Here is a 19,525-nt window from a genome sequence, read left to right on the forward strand (position 1 = left end):
GTAATAATCCAAATTAATTATTTTTAAAGGAGAGGAACATAAGGTGATCAATCTAGAAAGATCAGGGATCTTTAGACACGAATCTTCTAAAGGTGAGGGAAAACAACTGTTATCCTATATTTAAAAAAATACCAGGGTCTGACAGTACCAACACCAATCTTTGGAGATCAGTATGGGGTGGAAGGGCCTAAAGTGCTCGTACTTCTCTCGGTGTTGACCTTGACCCTAGGTGTTCAAGGCTACACTGGGAAACTCAGCTCACCTCGTACTTCAGAACTAGTTGTTTTCCTCTTCTGGGTTTCTTGGTATGTTCATACCATATAGAAGCTAGGTATTATCTGATAAATTTGCCTTAAAGAAAGTATATATAAAAATAATAACATTGCAATGTCTGTCTCTGCTAGTGATGCTGACATGGTGAAAAAGGATCTAAAGTCTCCATTCAAGAAAATATTGGCTTTATAGTTTGGAATATAAGTAAAACGAGGCATTATTTTATGTAGCATGTGCTGTGTGCCAGGTACTGTTAAACTAGAAATATATTGTTGTCTGTTATTCTCAGCAGATATAGAGAGCCTAGAGCTTCAATAATTTGTTCAAACTCATACAAGGAATACAAGGCAGCATTGTTATTCAACTAGAGACAAACACACCTGTCAAGTTCTGAATCCTTACAGGACACAGGCTCTTCTAGCATTGCCCAGTCCCGTTTCTGTATTTAACTCTTCTGCTTTTTACTGCTTATACCTGTGCTTCTATTGCATCAGACTGTGTATTTCTCATAAGTGCTTCTGATGTCATACTCTTTCATCTCATTGAGAACAGTTCTGTACAATATTCTCCTCATAAGAAAGAAAATCTCAAGAGGAGGACTTTGCCCTGCTCTAGCTTCCGTCTGCTCTCTTCTGCTGCAGTTGCTTCCCTTACTGTTGCCATGATTTTGACTTGGTGATCTTCAATTGATATTCATAAATTTGAGAAGATAATTTGAAATAGTTTTCTCAAATAACAGACAGACCTATGTGACACTTCCTAGAACAAGGCTGACATCATTGGCCATAAGGAATGATAGCCCTGGATCCCTGCCAGTTGGGTTGCTAGGGTCTCATTTGCGACGAGTCAGGGACAGTTAGTTCTTGGCTCTCAAATCTGGAGTATTGTTTGTGGGTGTCTCCTTGACAACACATCTGTCTGATGAGATTAGTAGAATTGGAAGAGACAAAAAGTGGCTAAGACTGACAAAGTCTTAGCTAGATGGCAGTATGGAGCCTTTATGTGGTTACTATTGTGGTTGACATCTGTGATGGTTAATCTCAATAGTCAGCTTGATGAGATCTGGAGTCATCTAGAAGATGGACCTCTGGGCATTCCTGTGGAGTATTACCATAATCTGATGAACTGATGATGATGGAATGATGTGCCTACTGTGGGTGCCACCACTCCCTAGGCTAGACTACATATAGAGGAGAAAGTGAGCTGAGCCCAAGCGTTCAACCCTTTCTACTTCCTGACTATGATGCAATGTGACGAACTGCCTCAAGTTCCTGCTGCCGTATCCTCCTCACTGTAATGAATTCTAATCCCAAACTGTGAGCCAAAATGAGTCGTTCATCCCTTAAGTTGCTTTTGTCAGGGTGTGTTATTATACTAAAAGGAACAGTATCTAATACACTGATTAATTATAAAATACTGACAATGAAGATAGGATGTATATTGCTATTACCGCTATTCTCAGTCTTCCTAGGACTCCTATAGTCTGAATGTCAAGTTATGAAAAGTTTTAGGAGCTGTGACATTCAGGGAAAAGATCTCTATAGAGAACAGAATAGTCTGAAATCATCTCACAGCTGTATTACATGCAGAGCCCAGAGATCCTGCCATGCGGCTCACATTCATTATGGCCTTCCCTGCTGCTGTACCTCCTGACTCTGGCAGCCTTGTGCTCAGGTCATATAAACAGTGTGCGCACTTCAGAAGCATCCATAGCTTTATAGAGGTAAAACAATAAATCAACCATACTTTGGACTAAATGAATCCCAAATCTGTTCGACCTATTGGCCAAATAATCTGGGAAACCTTAATGTTACATGAAAACACTGTAAGCTTTAAGGTAGACTTACAGGCCTTGGATTAAACTGCAATGTCATTTGCTAATTCTTCAATTTCTCTCTTTTTCCATTAATTAATTTATTAACTTTACATCCTGATTGCAGTACCTTCTCTTCCCAGTCCTCCCTCACATAGCTCCTCCCCGATCCCTTTCTCCCCTGAGAAGTGGGAGGACTCCCTGGGTACCAATTCACTCTGGCACATCAAGTCACTGCAAGACTAGGTACACCCTCTCCCACTGAGGCCAGACTAGGCATCCCAGTTAGGGGATCAGGATCCACAGGTAGACAACTGAGTCAGGGTAAACCCCTGCTCCAGTTGTTGGGGGACCTGCATGAAGACCAAGCTGCACATCTGCTACATATGTGCGGGGAGCCTAGGTCTAGCACTTGTATGCACCATTTGGTTGGTGGTTCAGTCTCTGAGAACCCCCCAAGGGTCCAGGTTATTTGATTCTGTTGGTCTTCAATTATACCATTTGTAAAATTGTGGATTATACAGTATGTAATCAGTATGTCACACTAAGGGCCACTTATTTTAAGAAGGTTGCTCTCGTTGATGTGGGTTATGCCTTTATGGAATTTCACTTCTTGTCTTGCTCATAGCCTTGCAATAGCCTCAAGCTGCACAGAGACTGTCAAGAACTGAGTACTCAGTAAGTACTCATTCACTTAGTACAACACGTCTCTGGAGGTGTTTGGGGTGGAGCATTGTCCATGGGCTTACCTGCCATTTGTATATCTTCTTTGATAAGTGTTTGTTAGGATCTTTAACCTAATTCAGCTGAGATTTAAAATTTTTTCTTGTTGAAGCTTAATACTTGTCATGTATTTGGCTTGTCTTCTTGTTCTCTTGATGCTGTTTCTACAAGTCAGAATTTTGATATTTTACCTAAAAAAAAAAAGTCATTATCAGGAACACCTGGATTTTCTCTCACAGTCTCCCAGAAACTTTGTAGTTACATTTTGTCAAGGATATAAAGTCTGTGTCTAAATCCCTTGCTTTTATTTTAATGGTATATGTCTTAGTCAGGGTTTCTATTCCTGCACAAACACCATGACCAAGAAGCAAGTTGGGGAGGAAAGAGTTTATTCAACTTACACTTCCATACTGCTGTTCATCACCAAAGAAAGTCAGGACTGGAACTTAAGCAGGTCAGGAAGCAGGAGCTGAGCAGAGACCATGGAGGGATGTTACTTACTGGCTTGCTTCCCCTGGCTTGCTCAGCCTGCTCTCTTATAGAACCAAGACTACCAGCCCAGAGATGGTCCCATCCACAAAGGGCCTTTCCCCCGTGATCACTAATTGAGNAAATGCCTTACAGTTGGATCTCATGGAGGCATTTCCTCAACTGAAGCTCCTTTCTCTGTGATAACTCCAGCTGTGTCAAGTTGACACAAAACTAGCCAGTACAGTATATAAATGTCCAATTGTTCCAGAAAGCATTTTTTCTTTTCTTTGAAAATTTTTTTGTTTGTGTAGGTGTGTACGTGTGTGTGTGTGTGTGTGTACAAAACTTTCTGGAGACACTTCTGCTCTTCTTCCACGAGTCCCAGACACTGAATTCAAATTGTTACACTTGGTGCCAGGCCTCCTCATCCCTGTTGGAGGTTAGTCTGATGCTGTGTATACAGATGTTAAATTCTGTACCTTAAGATCTGTGGTCACACCGGCTCTTTTGCAGCCATGCCAGGCCTGGCAATTAATCCCTCCCTTTTGTCTCTACTGCTCAATCACAAGCTCTAGACTTTTATTAACTAGTTAACTTTAAATTGGGCAGCAAGGTTTACACAACAAAGGCCAGTGAATATGTCAGTTCTCTCATCTGGAGGCAACCAGATCTTTGGGTACAGAATATAGCATCTGTATACACAGCACCAGAAATTTATATCTTAAATTGTGGAGGCCAAGAAGGCTAAGATGAAGGTATTAAAATAGTTGGGGTCTAATATGAGCCCACTTCCTGGCTTATAGATGGCATCTTCTATTTCCTCCCATGGAGGAAGGTGAGCTTCCTCTCGTAAGTATCTTTAATAAAAGCATTAATTCCATCTATAAAGGCAAAGTCCTCATCACTTGATTTCCTCCCTACTATAACTCCTCCTAATACCTTTATTTGAGGGGTTAGCTTTCAACAAATAAGTTTGGGGAGATATAAAAATTCAGACCATGTCTCTGTATATGCTATAGTATCAATTGTCAATAACTATAAAATCATTTGCTAGGAATTTGATTGTGACTGTGTTGAATTTACAGAATGAGCTGGGAAAAACTGACATCTGGTAATATCAAGTCTGCCTACCCATTACTGATGTTGAGTCTCCCTCACCAGGAACACAGGTCATCGTCATTGATTTAAACCCCTGATATCTTCTGAATTTTGTATTTTCATTTATTTTCTTCTCTTTTAAGAACTTCTTTTAACATTTACTTTAAGGCAGGGGGCTATTGGCAACAAATTCTCTCAATTTTTGCCCAAAAAGTGTATTGTTTCTCCTTCCCCTTTGAAGGGAACTTTCACAGGGCACACAATTTTAGGTGAGACTTTCTTCTAAATAGCTAAAATTCCACTTGACTTTTTTCTTTCTTGCATGGTATTCGAGGAGAATTCAGATCTAATTATTTTTGCTTCCCATTAGCACTGGCTTCCAGAATTTTTTCAAACTTAACTTTCTATGGTTAGAAAACGGTTTACCCCAAATATAGATGATTTGACATTTGGCCTCCTTGGTGTTCCTCTTGTATCTGATAGGAATTTGAAAGAATTTCTCAGTTGTTTACCTTCTTCTTCTCTTCCTTCTCCTTTCGACAGTCTCACTCAGGCGCATATTCTTTTTATGTTTGGCCACAGTCCTCATATATCCTCTTCTGTTTTGCTCAGTGTTTGTGCTCTCAGAGTTTCACTATTGGCTAATTCTATTAAGATGCTGTCAAGCATAGTAACTCTTCCCTTAGCTGGATATGGTTTATTAATGAGGCATTCACTATTTCTAGTACAACGTTGCTGATCTCTACCATATCATTCTAATTCTTTCTTAGAATCTCCGCGTGTCTGCTCACACTGCCCACTTGTTCTTGCCTGCTACTTCATGCTTGAGAGCTCTTAACATCCTAATCACAGTTATTCTAAATTCTTGAGTGGATGGATGAGAGATAAAGGAACAAGTTCACTAGACAGTAAGACCTTATTTCTGTAGATACCACATACTTAAGTCACAGAACATAGAAATACTGTAAGGCTGATTCTGGATGCTTCATCCTTACTGGCAAACTTCTATAATGCTGGAGGGTGCTATGCCACAAAACAGATTCCAAAACAAAGTGAATTGGAAGCTATTAGGAGGGTTTCCTCATAGTCATTAGAGGGACAATCCACCAAAAGGATATTACAGTCCTAAACATGCACAATACAAACACCAGGGTATTCAATCTCATACAAGAAATACCATTATATCTAAGCCTGGAGATAATGCTGACATGAGGATAGTTTGAAACCTCACTCATACCAACAGACAGGTGACCTGGAAAAGGCTAATAGAGGAACCCTGGAGTTAAATGATATCTTAAATAAAATGGACCTAACAGACATTCTATAGAACATCCAACCTGAATATAAAGAATATACATCCTTTCAACAGCAATATTCCTCCAAAATAGACCACACATTAGGACACAATGCATTTCTTAACAAATATAGGAAAATTAAAATCACCTTCTGCCTCCTATCTAATCACAAAAGAATAAAGCTGGCTATCAACAACAATAGAAACTACTGAAAAATAAACGTAGATGCGCAGAGAATAAACAACACACTGCCGAGTGAGAATTATTGACAAAGGAAACCAAGAAAGAAATTCCTTCTAGAGTTTCATTTTTGCTATTAAGACTGTTTTTGTAAAGCTGATCATTAACTATAAAATGTTGAAGTTTAATTTAATAACGAGAATAACATAAAGTCTAGCTATAGGAAAAGAAGACCTATTTAGCAGAGTTTAAGCACAAACAACTAACCAATAGAAATCTCCAGCACTGCTTTTTCCTGACTCCTTAGTGTTCAAAGGAAAGTACGTCCCAGGGGCACTATTATTCTTTTTGGTAGGAAAATTCCCTGTTATCAGGAGGCAGGATCATAGGATTATTTGAGGATTTAGACACTGGGCCTGGTTTGATTACTTCCAGCTAAATAGTTATGTGACCACCACTCTTCTGTTTCCTTATTTTATTATAATCTCTTGTTTAATGTTACAGTTGGAGTTTATGGGTACAGTATTCATTTTGATGAGCAAGACATTGACAAACTAAAGGAATAACTTTCAATTAGCTATGATAAGTTCAGACCACACCTTAAAATTATGTACCTACTTGTAAGGATCATCAGGGAACCCCAGGGCTTGTGCGAGGAACAAAGGCACCTTCAGTCCACTCTCTTTGCACATGAGACGTTGCCACTTTTATAAGAATGCAGATGATGGGGGATGGAGAGATGGCTTAGTGGTTAAGAGCACTAACTGCTCTTTCAGAGGTCCTGAGTTCAATTCCCAACAACCACATGGTGGCTCACAATCATCTGTAATGGGATCTGATGTCCTCTTCTGATGTGTCTGAGGACAGCTATATTATCCTCATATGCATAAATAAATCTTAAAAAGAACCAAAAAGAATGCAAATGACATCAGTCTTCTCTTTTTAGCCCCAATTTCAGAGCAGAGATACTATTCAAAGTCCATTTCCAAAAAAAAAAAAAAAAAAATCACTTCTTCAAGAGATTGTGGAAAGAATCAAGTATCTTTTCAGTTCTATTACACTTTTCTCCCAAATGAAAAAGTATGTAATTAGTCAGATTCACACTCCATGTGGACAGAAAGAAGAGAACATGAATAAGACTCTTGAATGAAAAATACTCATTTGATTTTCTTGGACACATGAGCTATGTGCTAAAGGATTCATGGAAAAGAGGTTAATTCCACCAGGCTATGAAACAGTAGCTATAAGAGGTGGAGAAGATTGTACTAAATCAATGGTTCATTGCAAGAAGTAATCCCTCAGGTATAGTGAACGTCATACAACTTGTGTTGACTTTTGGCAAGGATAGTACACAACAGACACTACATAGATGGCTAAGTTGTGATTTCTGCAGCAAAGAATTTCCCATCTATTAAGGGTGGTAAATGATCAGGTCTAATGTGCATGTAGACCAACAGGGTAACTTGGCATCCATATGAGAAGTCATGTTCATAGTCTTGTTCTTATAGAGCCTGCTCTGGACTACAAGCAAACTTACCAATCAGTACCTGTCCCCATGTCAGGCTATGCAGAATAGATTATTTATAGAAGCCTAGCAGATGTTAATGAAAAAGGAAAAGCATCTATCAAATTTACAAGAATTCACTGTAGTTGAAAACAACATATAAAGTGTATGTGCAGGTATGTATGTGAGGGTTGTGCTGTTCTCGCCTGCCTCATTTGAAGTTATTCTCAACCGTACTATGAGCTAATGACCAAGGCTTTTTCATATGAGCTTTAGGGAGACATTCAAACAAAGTCTTTTGCCATTTTTAGAATTTGGTTATTCATGTTCTGCTGTTAAGTTGTCTTAGTCATGGTTTCTATTCCTGCACAAACATCATGACCAAGAAGCAAGTTGGGGAGGAAAGGGTCTATTCAGCTTACAGTTTCCACATTGCTGTTGATCACCAAATGAAGTCAGGACTGGAACTCAAGCAGGTCAGAAAGCAGGAGCTGATGCAGAAGCCATGGAGGGACGTTACTTACTGGCTTGCTTCCCCTGGCTTGCTCAGCTTGCTTTCTTATAGAACGCAAGACTGCCAGCCCAGGTATGGCACCACTCACAATGGGTCCTCCCCACTTGATCACTAATTGAGAAAATGCCCCACAGCTGGATCTCATGGAGACATTTCCTCAACTGAAATTCCTTTCTCTATGATAACTCCAGCTTATGTCAAGTTGACACACAAAACCAGCCAGTACAATTGACCCCTTGTCAACTTGACACACAAACACATCACTATTAAGCCTCAACCCTTATTTTCTTATTTATTCCCAAGATCCAAATAATTTTAAAAGTCCCACAGTCTTTGCAAATTCTTACATATTAAAATTTCAATCCCTTTAAAATATCTAATCTCTTTTAAAATCCAAAGTCTTTTTACAAATTAAGTCTCCACTAAACTATTTTCTTCCTTAAAGAGGGAAAAAGTATCAGGGCACAGTCACAATCAAAAGCAAAAAACAAATTTCAACAGTCCAATGTCTGGGATCCACTCGCAATCTTCTGGGTTCCTCCAAGGGCTTGGGTCACTTCTCCAGCTCTGCCCTTTGTAGCACATACTTTGTCTTCTAGGCTTCAGCTGCCTGTACTCCACTGCTACTGCTATTCTTGGTGGTCATCTCATGATACACGCATCGCCACTGCTGTCTTCTGCTGTAACTAGGCTTCACCAATAGCCTCTCATAGGCTCTCTTCATGGTGCCAAGCCTCAAATCCTTTGCATAACCCCTTCAGTTCTGGGCCATCAGTTGCAACTAAGGCTGCATCTTCACCAATGGCTTTCCATGGCCTCTCACAGTGCCAAGGCTCAACTGCTCTTCATGACCCTTTCATGCCTTCAAAACCAGTACCACCTGGGTGACTCTTACACATTACCAAGTTCAGCCACATCACAAGGTACAACCTTGGCTATCTCTGGAACACAGCCTCCGTGCTCTCAGAAAACACTTCCAAGAAGATTTCACCTTAGTGATGCTGGTCTCTTCTTAATCACAGCTAATTTCTTAGCTCCAGCTAACCAGCATCAATAGTCCCAGTAACACAAAGGTTCGCTTTAGTGGTTCTGGTATCTTGTTAATCACAGCTGATTCTTCAGTCCCAGCTAACCAAAACCACAGAATATTCACAATCAAAACATGGCCCTGATAAGAGTCTTTAATCTTCCCTCTGAAATTTCACAAGCCAGGCCTCCATCGTCTGCACTGTTCTCAACATTATCTTTCAAGATCCCACATAACATCCCAGAGAACTTTCAACACCAAATGGATCTTCTAGCCCAAAGTTCCAAAGTCCTTCCACAGTCCTCCCCAAAACATGGTCAGGTTGTCACAGGAATACCCCACTCCCACTACCAACTTCTGTATTAGTCATGGTTCTCTAGAGTCACAGAACTTATGGGTAGTCTCTATATAGTAAAGGAATTTGTTGATAACTTATAGTCTGCAGTCCAACTCCCAACAATGGTCAGCAGCTGCTGTGAATGGAAGTCCAAGGATCTAGCAGTTGTTCAGTCTCCCAAGGCAAGTAGGCAAAGGAGAGAGAGAGTCAATCTTCCTTCTTCCAAAGCCCTATTTAGGTCTCCAGCAGAAGGTATAGCCCAGTTTAAAGGTGTGTGCCACCACGCTTTTAATCCCAGATGACCTTGAACTCAGAGATCTCCCTGTCTTAATCTCCTGGAATTCATAGCCATTGTGTCTCAAGGTCTCCATACAAGATCCAGGTCAGAAACTTGTATGTCTCAGCTTCCAGCTCACTGGTGAGCCTTCCAATTCTGTATTGTAGTTCATCCCAGATATAGTTAAGTTGACAACCGGGAATAGCCACTACAGTTGTGGACCTCCTGATATGTTTTGTGTTTTAACCCTAATATTAAACCCAAATATGTGCTTTTCAAGCATTCTCTCCCAATCTATAAACTATCTTTCCATATTGGTTGTCCAGAAATGACTTCACTAGATGCCACTCCATTTATTTAGTTTGTTTCTTTGGCCTGAGACATAGTCATACTCAAAAATTCATTTCTAGGGTCTTCCCCGTACAGTATCTCTTAGGAATTTAGAGATACAAATCTTGCTTTGGATCTCACCCATTTTGAGTAAATTTCTAAATAAAAATTCTAAATGGGAGATGTTCTTTGACCACTACAAGACACCTCTGAATGCTGAATTAGGATTTTCAATTCTGCATCTGCCTGCCACAATGCTAGAACCCTATCGGGGAAACAGAGAAGAGACAACCACTAACTGAATCATTACATAATTTAAACTAGATAAATGTTTTTTATTTAAAAAAGTTCAACCCAAGTCAAGTGTATTAGCACACAGCTTTAGCGTTACATAGCTTGGTGGGTAGAAACAAGTAATTTTTGTGAGTTAGTTGGCTTTATCTACACAGGGAATTCTAGGCCAACCAGAACTACACAGTAATAACCTTTCTCAAAAAAATAATTTCTTTCAAACTTTTCTTTGCATTATATTTTATATGTATGGATGTTTTACCTTCACATACGTGTAGCCATCACATGATTGCAGTTCCTGAAGAGGTCAGAGGTGACATCGGATCACCTAGGACTGGAATTACAGACAGTTGTGAGCCACCATGTAGGTTCTGGGAAATTAACTCAGGTCATTTGGAAGAACAGTAAGTGCTCTGAATCAGTGAGCCATCTCTCCAGTCTCCAGGAAGAAAGAAAGAAAGAAAGAAAGAAAGAAAGAAAGAAAGAAAGAAAGAAAGAAAGAAAGAAAGAAAGAAAGAGAAGGAAGGGAGGGAGAGAGAGAGAGGGAGGAAAGGAGGGAGGGAGGGAAGAAGGAAGGAAGGAAGGAAAGAAGGAAGGAAGGAAGGAAGGAAGGAAGGAAGGAAGGAAGGAAGGAAGGAAGGAGAAAGTCAGTGTAAAACTTCATGCATGTTTCATAAAAATAGAGTCTATTTGTCACTTCCGTGTCATGATGCTAAAGAAATGAATGACCACAGAGAGCCAATGGTTGATGTAAATATTAAAGTCACATTCCCTAACATGCAGCAGCAGACAGCAAATCATGTTATGCATCCTGATTCTGTTATCTGTTCATTAACTTTTATGTCACTTATCTTTACTACAACTGATAGTGGGAAATTAGAAATTAATAAAGAAGTTGCAGGCAGTTCAGAACTAAAATGTTTCCCATTTTGATGATTGTGTGGAGCAGCAGAGATGTGCCAATTTTACTTCCTATCCCACCTAGCCTTATCCGCTCAGCTAGAAAACTCTTTTGATGTGATCTTTTTATTTCCAGATAAAATACACATTCTCCAACAGACTAAGCCAGACTTCCCTTTGTATTCAAGGTTATTTCGTCCTGGGAGGCTGAGTTATATAGATGTTGCCCTGAGATTGGGCTCCTGTTTCTTGGTATAGCTATGAGAAGTAGCTCAACTCAATCTCACTCTTATTTAGTCTGAAATTGCTAGAGATTTCTAGAATACAGTCTTCCCTTTAAGATAAAGGGATCGAGGAATTGCTTTCCTCAAAAAGTATGTTGTAATGAACTTAAAGAAAAAATTCACTTTTTATTCAACTGCAGTGTCGTTGTAGATGGATCTCATTCTTCCTACTTCAGAACTATGTCCTGTTAAAATATATAGCCCTCCAACCCCCAACTTGCATTCTAATAAAACCCATGTCAGAATACTTGTTGAGTAGATGGAGAAGTGCTACAACAAATACCTGCCACTTGAATTCGTTGTAAGGATTAAGACAGCATTAAAAATGTTTAGTGTAGGTTCCAGCCCAAGAATAAGTGCTCACTATTGGTAGGCCAACAATATATCAACATTTCTGCTTTGCTTTCTTGATATTCTAGTCTACTCACAAATGTCCGTTTGTAGACAGGTCACTCATTAGAATGGATTTTACTGCTTTAAGGTAGGAGATTAGTCTCCTGTGTTCTGTCAGCACTCTGGTTTTCACGGGGCTCAGGCACAGTATGCTTTTTAAAGGGTATGAGTGTTGTTACCATGAAAAACCACTTCCTAAACATCTAATGAGTGTAGAGCCTTTTCTGCATGCATATGCCCAAAATCATGCTGTTAACACTAAAGACTGACTTCTTCCACTCGCAAGAATCTTCTCTACAGTCTTCCAAACACCACTCCATCATCACCATCAAGTCATCAGGTGTCCTGGGAAGATCTCCCACAAATCCGTGCAGATACCTCTTCTACCATATTGTCTATACTTAGCTTATTTGCCTGTCTCTGCTCTCTGACAACCTTCAGAACAGGGACTAGATCTAATTCTAGTTCTTATCTTTAGAACATAGCTTAGATTAGATTACAGGCTCTCACAAAACACACACACACACACACACACACACACAAGATGCATACATGAATCCCTTCACGGGCCTGTGTTGGTATAAATGTGTCAATATGGAATGTGTCCTGAGAATCCCATTTCTATTTAAGGTACTGTGGGTGGATAGTCTTCTGAAATTTTATGTTTGTTGCTTGGGCTCTCTGCCAAGCCCATTTATTTCCTTGCCTTTCCTTCCTTTTCAAAACCTGGAGAGCAAAGATAGAGAAAAGAAATGCTGAAGTATAACACCACAGAGCAACTTAAATAGATTTTCCACAGGAAGAGGTAGAAGCTAATGAAGCATGCGTGAGATATCCTCCTAAAGCTATGTGAGAAGGGCTGGTGCCCTTGTCCACAGCAGAGTAGAGAACATTAAAGGAAGAACAGACACTTAAGACACAGAGGCCAGGAGGGCTCCATTGCCATGGGCATTTCCTTTGTTCAACAAAGGGAGATCAAAATTACCCCCAGTCCTTACCTCTATGCTGTATCTCTATGTTATTTATCATCTATATTAATATCTATATATCTATCCCTCTGTGTGTTCTTTTGGATAGGTTAAGTTGTAGCTAGAGCAAGTATACATTCTCATATAAGAGAAACAGGTGATAACTCATCAATGATAAAAGCAGATATAAAATGATGGATACTATTGATAACAACATTTGGCGGTTTTCCTTTCTTTACGCTTTTTCTGTAATTTTAACAGTTTGCAATGATCATATACTATATTAACAAAATTAGTAGAAAAAAAACCTGTATTTTCTTTTTCTTTTTCCTTTTAACCATAACTTGACATTCTGTGTGTGTGCGCGCGTGTGTGCGTGTGTGTGCGTGTGTATGTGTGTGTGTGTGTGTGTGTGCTTCTTGTGCTTTTTTTTCTTTGGCTCTTTTTCCTGCCACTTGCTTCTTTTTGCTTCATCTTATTTTATTTTATTATTAATTTTTAGCTTCCTATCTGTTTTCTAAGAAGAGACAGAAAGGGAACAGATCTGGATGGGAAGGGAAGGAGGGAGGAGCTGGGAGGAGTCAGGAGAAGGGGAGGAGTCAGGAGAGGGGGAGGAGTCAGGAGGGGAGAAGTCAGGAGAGGGGTGACCAACCAAGATCAGAATATATTTCATGACAACAATCTAATTTTCTTTCTTTCGTTCTTTTCATTTATTGAGAGGAGTGGAGGAAGGGGATGGGAAAGGTAGAGCAAGAGAAAAGCAAGAGGGATGCAAGAGTAAGAGCAACTGTCTAATTTTCAACAGAAGAAAACATTATTAAAGAAAACAAAGAAAGAACGCTGAGTCATCAGGGGAGCAAGCCATTCAGAAGCATTCCTCCGTGGACTCTGCTTCAGTGTCTGCCTTGGCTTCCTTCAGTAGGAACAGAAACCCCTCTAGGACAAGAGTCAAATATAACAGTTATTAACTCTAGTCGCTATCTGATGCAATAGATCTCTTCCGCCCATCCTCCTATACAGTTGGGACTTTATATCCTTTCACCAGCATCTTCCTAATCCCTGCTCCAGACACCCAGTTACCATTATTTTCCTTTCTGCTTCTATGAGTTCAACATTTTTATACTGTTTGCTTATTTGTCACAGGGTTGGGACTCAAACTCAGGGCCTTGTATACATTAGAAAATGCTTTACCATACAGTTGTGGTATGAATTGTATCGGTAAAATGTCATGTGTGCTTTCTGCTTGTTGAGTGTAGATTCTAGGAACAAGGAGGCACAGTCATCAGAGACTTGATTTTGTTTATTTCAACTGTCCTCCAAAATACCCTGTGCTTAGTCAGGCTGACTCTTTGGCTCTGTAACAGAGAGGAAAAAAAATATATACATGACTAAGAACATTAAAAAACACTGTGCCCTTGGGAACAGTTAGAGGGATAATCCTCTTTGACAAATGTCATCCTTTTACATCCCATAACATTACAAAGCTTTAAGTGGGGACAAGGGGACAGTGGAGAGACCACTGTGCTTGGCCAGAACTCTGTTAAAATTTGTTTTGCTGTACTGGAGAGTATAGCAGAGGGCCTCTGCCTCACTTAGGCTAAGCAAAACCCTGCTTCTCAACTGCGTTCCCAGTTCCTAATTCATTATATGAGATTTGCTTATATGCTTTTATGCTTTCATGTATTTTCCTAGCATTTGAGTTTGGTCTTCAACACACACACACACACACACACACACACACACACACACACACACACACACACGAGTATGAGAGAGGAGAGAACTTCTTGGGACTTTTGTTTTTTGTTTTGTTGTTGGTTTTTAAAATTCTGCAGTTGAGCTTGAAGCACAATCTAAGCTCCTTTATACTTGGGTTACAAAGGGCAGTGAATTCTGAATGAATTTCAGGTGCCTTTGAAATGAAATGACAATAGAGACTTCTAGGTAAATTCCTAATTTAAGGACTCTGGTCTGTGATCTGGTTTCTAAATGAGTTTTCTTTAGCCTGAATGAACACCTATAGCATTCCAAGCTACCCCAGATATGAATATGTTAATACAATTGTGCAGATCAGTCACCTGGTCAAGGTCAATATTTACACAGTACACAAAAACATTATGCCTACAGTGTGAGTATGTGCAGAGCTCACTGGTTTCGGGGTGTAGGCCATGGGATAGATCTCCTTGGCAGCTGAGCTGGTCACTAAAGCATGGATAGAGGCAGAACAAACTGGATTCTGGATCCCAGGGTGTGAACTCATTTATTGTGGTGCTTGAAGGTATGGCTGCAAGAGGACCAACCTCAGAGCTGGAGTCTAGAACAGGGACCTGTACTTTTCTATAGCAGCCCTGGTATCTAGGGCATGGGCTAACTCCCTGTTGTTTCTGCTCTGGTGTCTAGAGCACTGGCTCTTACAGAGCTATGCTGGCTGTGTTCTGGATGTAGAACATCTGTCTACAGTGACGGTTAGAGTAGGAGTCCTGGGCTTAGAGCTAGGGACCAGAGCATGGGTGTGTGTGTGTAAGCACAGTGACTTCAGGGATTAGGAACTAACTATCTCTCTATGGTGGTTTAACTAGTACCGTGAGAAAATGCAACTGACAGACACCTGGGTCAGGGCCTCGAGGTGAGAACTAGATTACAATGGCTCTGGCATCTGAGGTGAAGACACTTGCAGAACAACTCCAGCATGGAGGTCCAGGCCACACAGGACCTTGTGGGAAGTAGCGGCCTTGGTACCAGTTCAGGGATGGTACAAGCAGTTGTTGCTTGGGAGGGGTGTATAAAGCTGTGTCTTCTTTTCCAGGGCTTTGCAGGAGGAATCATGGTCAGTTACCTCAGTGGAAAACAATGTCAATGTCTTTTGTAGACAATGGGACCACTAAGGGAACAATGGGGCCACCAAGGGGCACAGAGGCCCGTGGCTGATGAAGAACACCTCTGCCTTTCTTCTCATTTCCATGCTCCCCACTCCCCCAACAACATCTATCATTTCCTCTGTGTATGCAACCTCTGGCGTTTTGTTCCACTGCAATATTGAGGATTTTTACATGAGCCTTTGTGCCCTCCCCAGGGCTATGTTGATTTGTGGATAGCTGTCTGTGTTGGGGGAATGATGTTGGGATGCACAAAGCTTAGAATTTTATGCTCCACCATCTTTCCTCTCTAGGAAACTCTGCATTTCTAATACTGCCATTTAATATTACCTACATTTTCAGTGGAAAATGGCCACATTCACAGTAGGAATCTATTATTATACAAAACATCCTCCCTCGTGACTGACTGAAAGTCTTCTTTTAGTGGAGCAATGAGTGCAAGCTAGCACTGCCTACAACACGCTCAGCGCTCTGCATGGTATTTTTCTAAACACTGAGTGTGTATAATTGCCCTACATTACATGCTTGGGGAGTGTTATTCTGTTATCACATTATTCACATGGCTGAGGAGACTGAGTCACGAACTTACCTCATACAGTTGGCCATCAGGGGAGTCAGGCAGTCTGGCGGGTGTGGGCTCTAAATCCCTGTGTCACGCAAGCTCAGAGTTCCCCATTCTTTTTCTAAGTCAGTTTCCATTATTCCTCTGTGGCCATTCTTCATGACCACCTCCTTAAACAACCTTTCTACCTTAACCGTGTATTCGGCTCCTTGCCTTGGTCCTATGTCCCAGGGTGGGAAAGCAGCTTCACACATTCCGCAGGTTCACACATCCCTTAGTTCATGTTTACCTTTTGAAGTTTTCCCAGATCCTATCCCTTTCCCCAATTTTGAACCTATCCTTGGGATGTCTGTGCAGAAACTATAACAATCATAGAGAGAATAAAAAGAAAATAATGGCCAACACTATTAACTATAATTCTAGAAGGATAAATTGTGAGGGTTTTTTTTTCCAACTTGATACAAAACATTTAGCTTTTTTATTTTACTACCCACCTGGAAAGTAGCCATGACTAGCGACATTTTTTGGAGCACCTACTGTGTGTCTGCTATTATTTCCAGCCGTCTTCTTGTACCAACCTATGTAATTTCACAAAACTCTGTGAGGTAAAATCCATTAGTATCATCCTGATTAGCAGTTGAGAAAGTAGTGTAGAGAATCTAATTAATTTAGCTTTTAATTAATTAAACGATTAGCCCAATTGATGACTACAAATGGAATAAGAATAGGTCTTGAGAAGTTTAAATGTATGGACCAAAATCCTAACTATTGCACTAACAGAATGCTTGGCCCCACATGCCACATGCTCTGAGAAAAGAAATCCTTGCCCTTCCCATTTTTTTAGAGTCCACACCCTCCAGACTGCCTGACTCCCCTGATGGCCAACGTATGAGGTGAGTAAGTTCATGACTCAGTCTCCTCGGCCATGTGAATAACGTGATAACAGAATAACAGTCCCCAAGCACAGAATGTAGGGCAATTATATACTCAGTGTTTAGAATAATACCATGCAGAGCTCTGAGTGCGTTGTAGGCAGTGCTAGCTTGCACTCATCGCAGGCAGGGTCTGCTTTTCTAGCCAATTCTCCCCTAGAACTCAGAACCCTCCTCTATCCATCTCTCGACTTCTGCGATTATAGGCAGGTGCCACCACACCTTTCTATTTTTCCTCTTTTGACATGAGAGACAGCGTTTTCAGATAGCTCATGCCTTTTCTATATGTCACTTCAAAACCATTTCCAGCAATAGTCCCCAAGTGTCAGAAACTTTCCCTGGATTTTCCCTTTTCTACCTGCCTAGGTTTTTTTTTTCTTCTATTTTTTGTTTTGTCCCCTCTGAAGTCTACTGGAATCCTAACCATTCTCTGGCGTCCACCATTAACTGGAATTTACACTGGGAATGTATGACGAGTACAGAGCAAGTATTCCAAACCTTACGACCTTAGATTGGCACTCCTGTCATAATCAAAGGAAACCTGACCCCTGGGTGCATGGGTCCTGTTCCTGCCTTGCTCAGTCTGGGATGTCCAGGCATGATTCACACCTGCGCCTGTCTCCAGACGGTCTCCTGTGGAAGGGTTGACCTGCTGCCCCCCTGGCAAAAGCTCCTTCCTAGCTGCCAACACTGTTTCTGCAGTATCAACAGGCCAACTTTAGGGGAAAGGCCGTGATACATTTCTGGAAAGCGAATAGGAAGTTGTTTTGTTAGGCAGCCTGACATCAAGGGGAGGCAGCAAAAGTATAAGAAGTGTGGTTTTGGCTAGAGGGAAGAAAGCCAGACGGATCAGAGAGGACATGGTAAGCTCATTTTTCACTGTATGGGAAGTAGAGGAGTTGAAGGGGCTTGTGTCTGAAGCAGACAGAAGAAAGATTCAGAATGTAAGGACCAGCAATAGCCACGGGGCTTTATGCTGAATAGCCTTGGTAGAGTTTGAAGACATTTTCTTTCTCTCCTTTTGAAATGGGGTCTTATTATCTTGACTCTTTAAACTCACTATCCTCCTGTCTCAGCTTCCCAGGGTAGCCAAAGGCTTGTAGGTGGACATCATCATGCGCAGTTTGCAAGCAGTTTTAAAAGCCGGCTGATCATTTTGATTCTCTCAATATTCTTTTAAGTTTGGATAATTTCCATTTTGCGAATAGAACCATTGTGGCTTACAGAAGGCAGGCACTTAAGCAATGGCTACATGCTCGTTAAGACTTGATGTTGCTGCCATTCTCTGCCTACACAGAGGCTGCTTTTCTACTGGAACTTGCAGGAACTCCGTGGAGGAGATCTTGGCAAGGATAACACCTCTTTGCTAAGTCGGTCTTTTTCTCTAGGATAAACGGAAGGATGAGAAGGGCTTTGGGGCATATCTACAATGGAAGAGCTTCTAATTCTCAGCCTTCCCAACCCTGCTCTAAATATCGGGAGTTTTCTAGGACCAATCTAGAATATGCACACGGTTCTAATCTAAATTTCTATCTTTAGTGTTGCTAACCCAGTTTTTTTCATATGCAAATGGAATGTAATAATAATATTCTTATACAACATCATAGTAAAGATTAAATAAGATTGCACTGAAGTGTTTTATCTGAGGCTGATGTGTAAATGATTAGCAAATTCTAGCTACTGTTTTAGAGAAAGAGAAAACTCCAGAGGTATAGTGAGGTCGGGGATTGAAGGGAGATCCTAGGATATCCAGGTAATTTTGAACTCGGTACAGTGACTCCAGATAAAACATGCATAGTTGGGGTATTGGGGTATCGCGCACGCGTGAGTGTAGTAAAATAGAGACACAAGGATGACATTTGCGCCTTCACTATTTCAATCACTGTGGCAGAGAATGGGATTAGTTATATCTTTTAGCATGCCATTCTTCTGAATTGGTTGACGTTGACGTAACTGAATGAGCCATCAATCTCTTCCTTCTATTCTTTTTGGCATCCTCTGCTATTTCAACGACATGGTGGCATGGATGTTGGCATTGTTCGGGATTCTGATAAATTGTTCCTGTCCCTAGATGAAAATATAAATATCCACATACACTGGCCTTTCTAGACAACTATAAGGAGGTTCTTGGACTTCTGGGTGGGCTCCAGAAGACCCTTAGGTTTCCCATCTTTGTGTTTTACTCGGGTGCTCCTCAGCTCTACCTATACAGGCGGCTGGGGCTCGGCAATGAAGTGGTAAGGACCCATCCCTGGGGTTGATTGTAATAATTCACAGGCAGATTGCTTCCTCTCTAAGCACATGTGGCTCTCAGGATTCAGGAACCTCAGCCTGTCTGTCTGAAATCTGCTTCATATTTAGGCAGTGGCTTCACCTAGGGCCCAGGAGAATGAAGTTAAGGTGTACCACGTGGGACGTTTTTCAACCAGCTCACAGGGAATGGCTCCTGATTAGAGATTTAAAGTTATATTATCCTG

The 19,525-nt window shown here is 40.9% G+C and overlaps 1 protein-coding gene across 1 annotated transcript in view; it reads left to right on the forward strand.

Moving 5' to 3' along the window:
* Positions 1-17,785: 17,785 nt before the first annotated feature.
* Selp (selectin P) overlaps positions 17,786-19,525 on the forward strand; it is a 33,539-nt gene continuing 31,799 nt past the window's right edge. Inside the window, exon 1 of the mRNA XM_021171735.2 lies at positions 17,786-17,911. Within this exon, the coding sequence (XP_021027394.1) occupies positions 17,909-17,911 (3 nt within the window). The 5' untranslated portion in view covers positions 17,786-17,908. The remainder of the gene's footprint in view (positions 17,912-19,525) is intronic.

Source organism: Mus caroli, chromosome 1 (genome assembly GCF_900094665.2).
Source record: "Mus caroli chromosome 1, CAROLI_EIJ_v1.1, whole genome shotgun sequence".
Taxonomy (NCBI): Eukaryota; Metazoa; Chordata; class Mammalia; order Rodentia; family Muridae; genus Mus; species Mus caroli.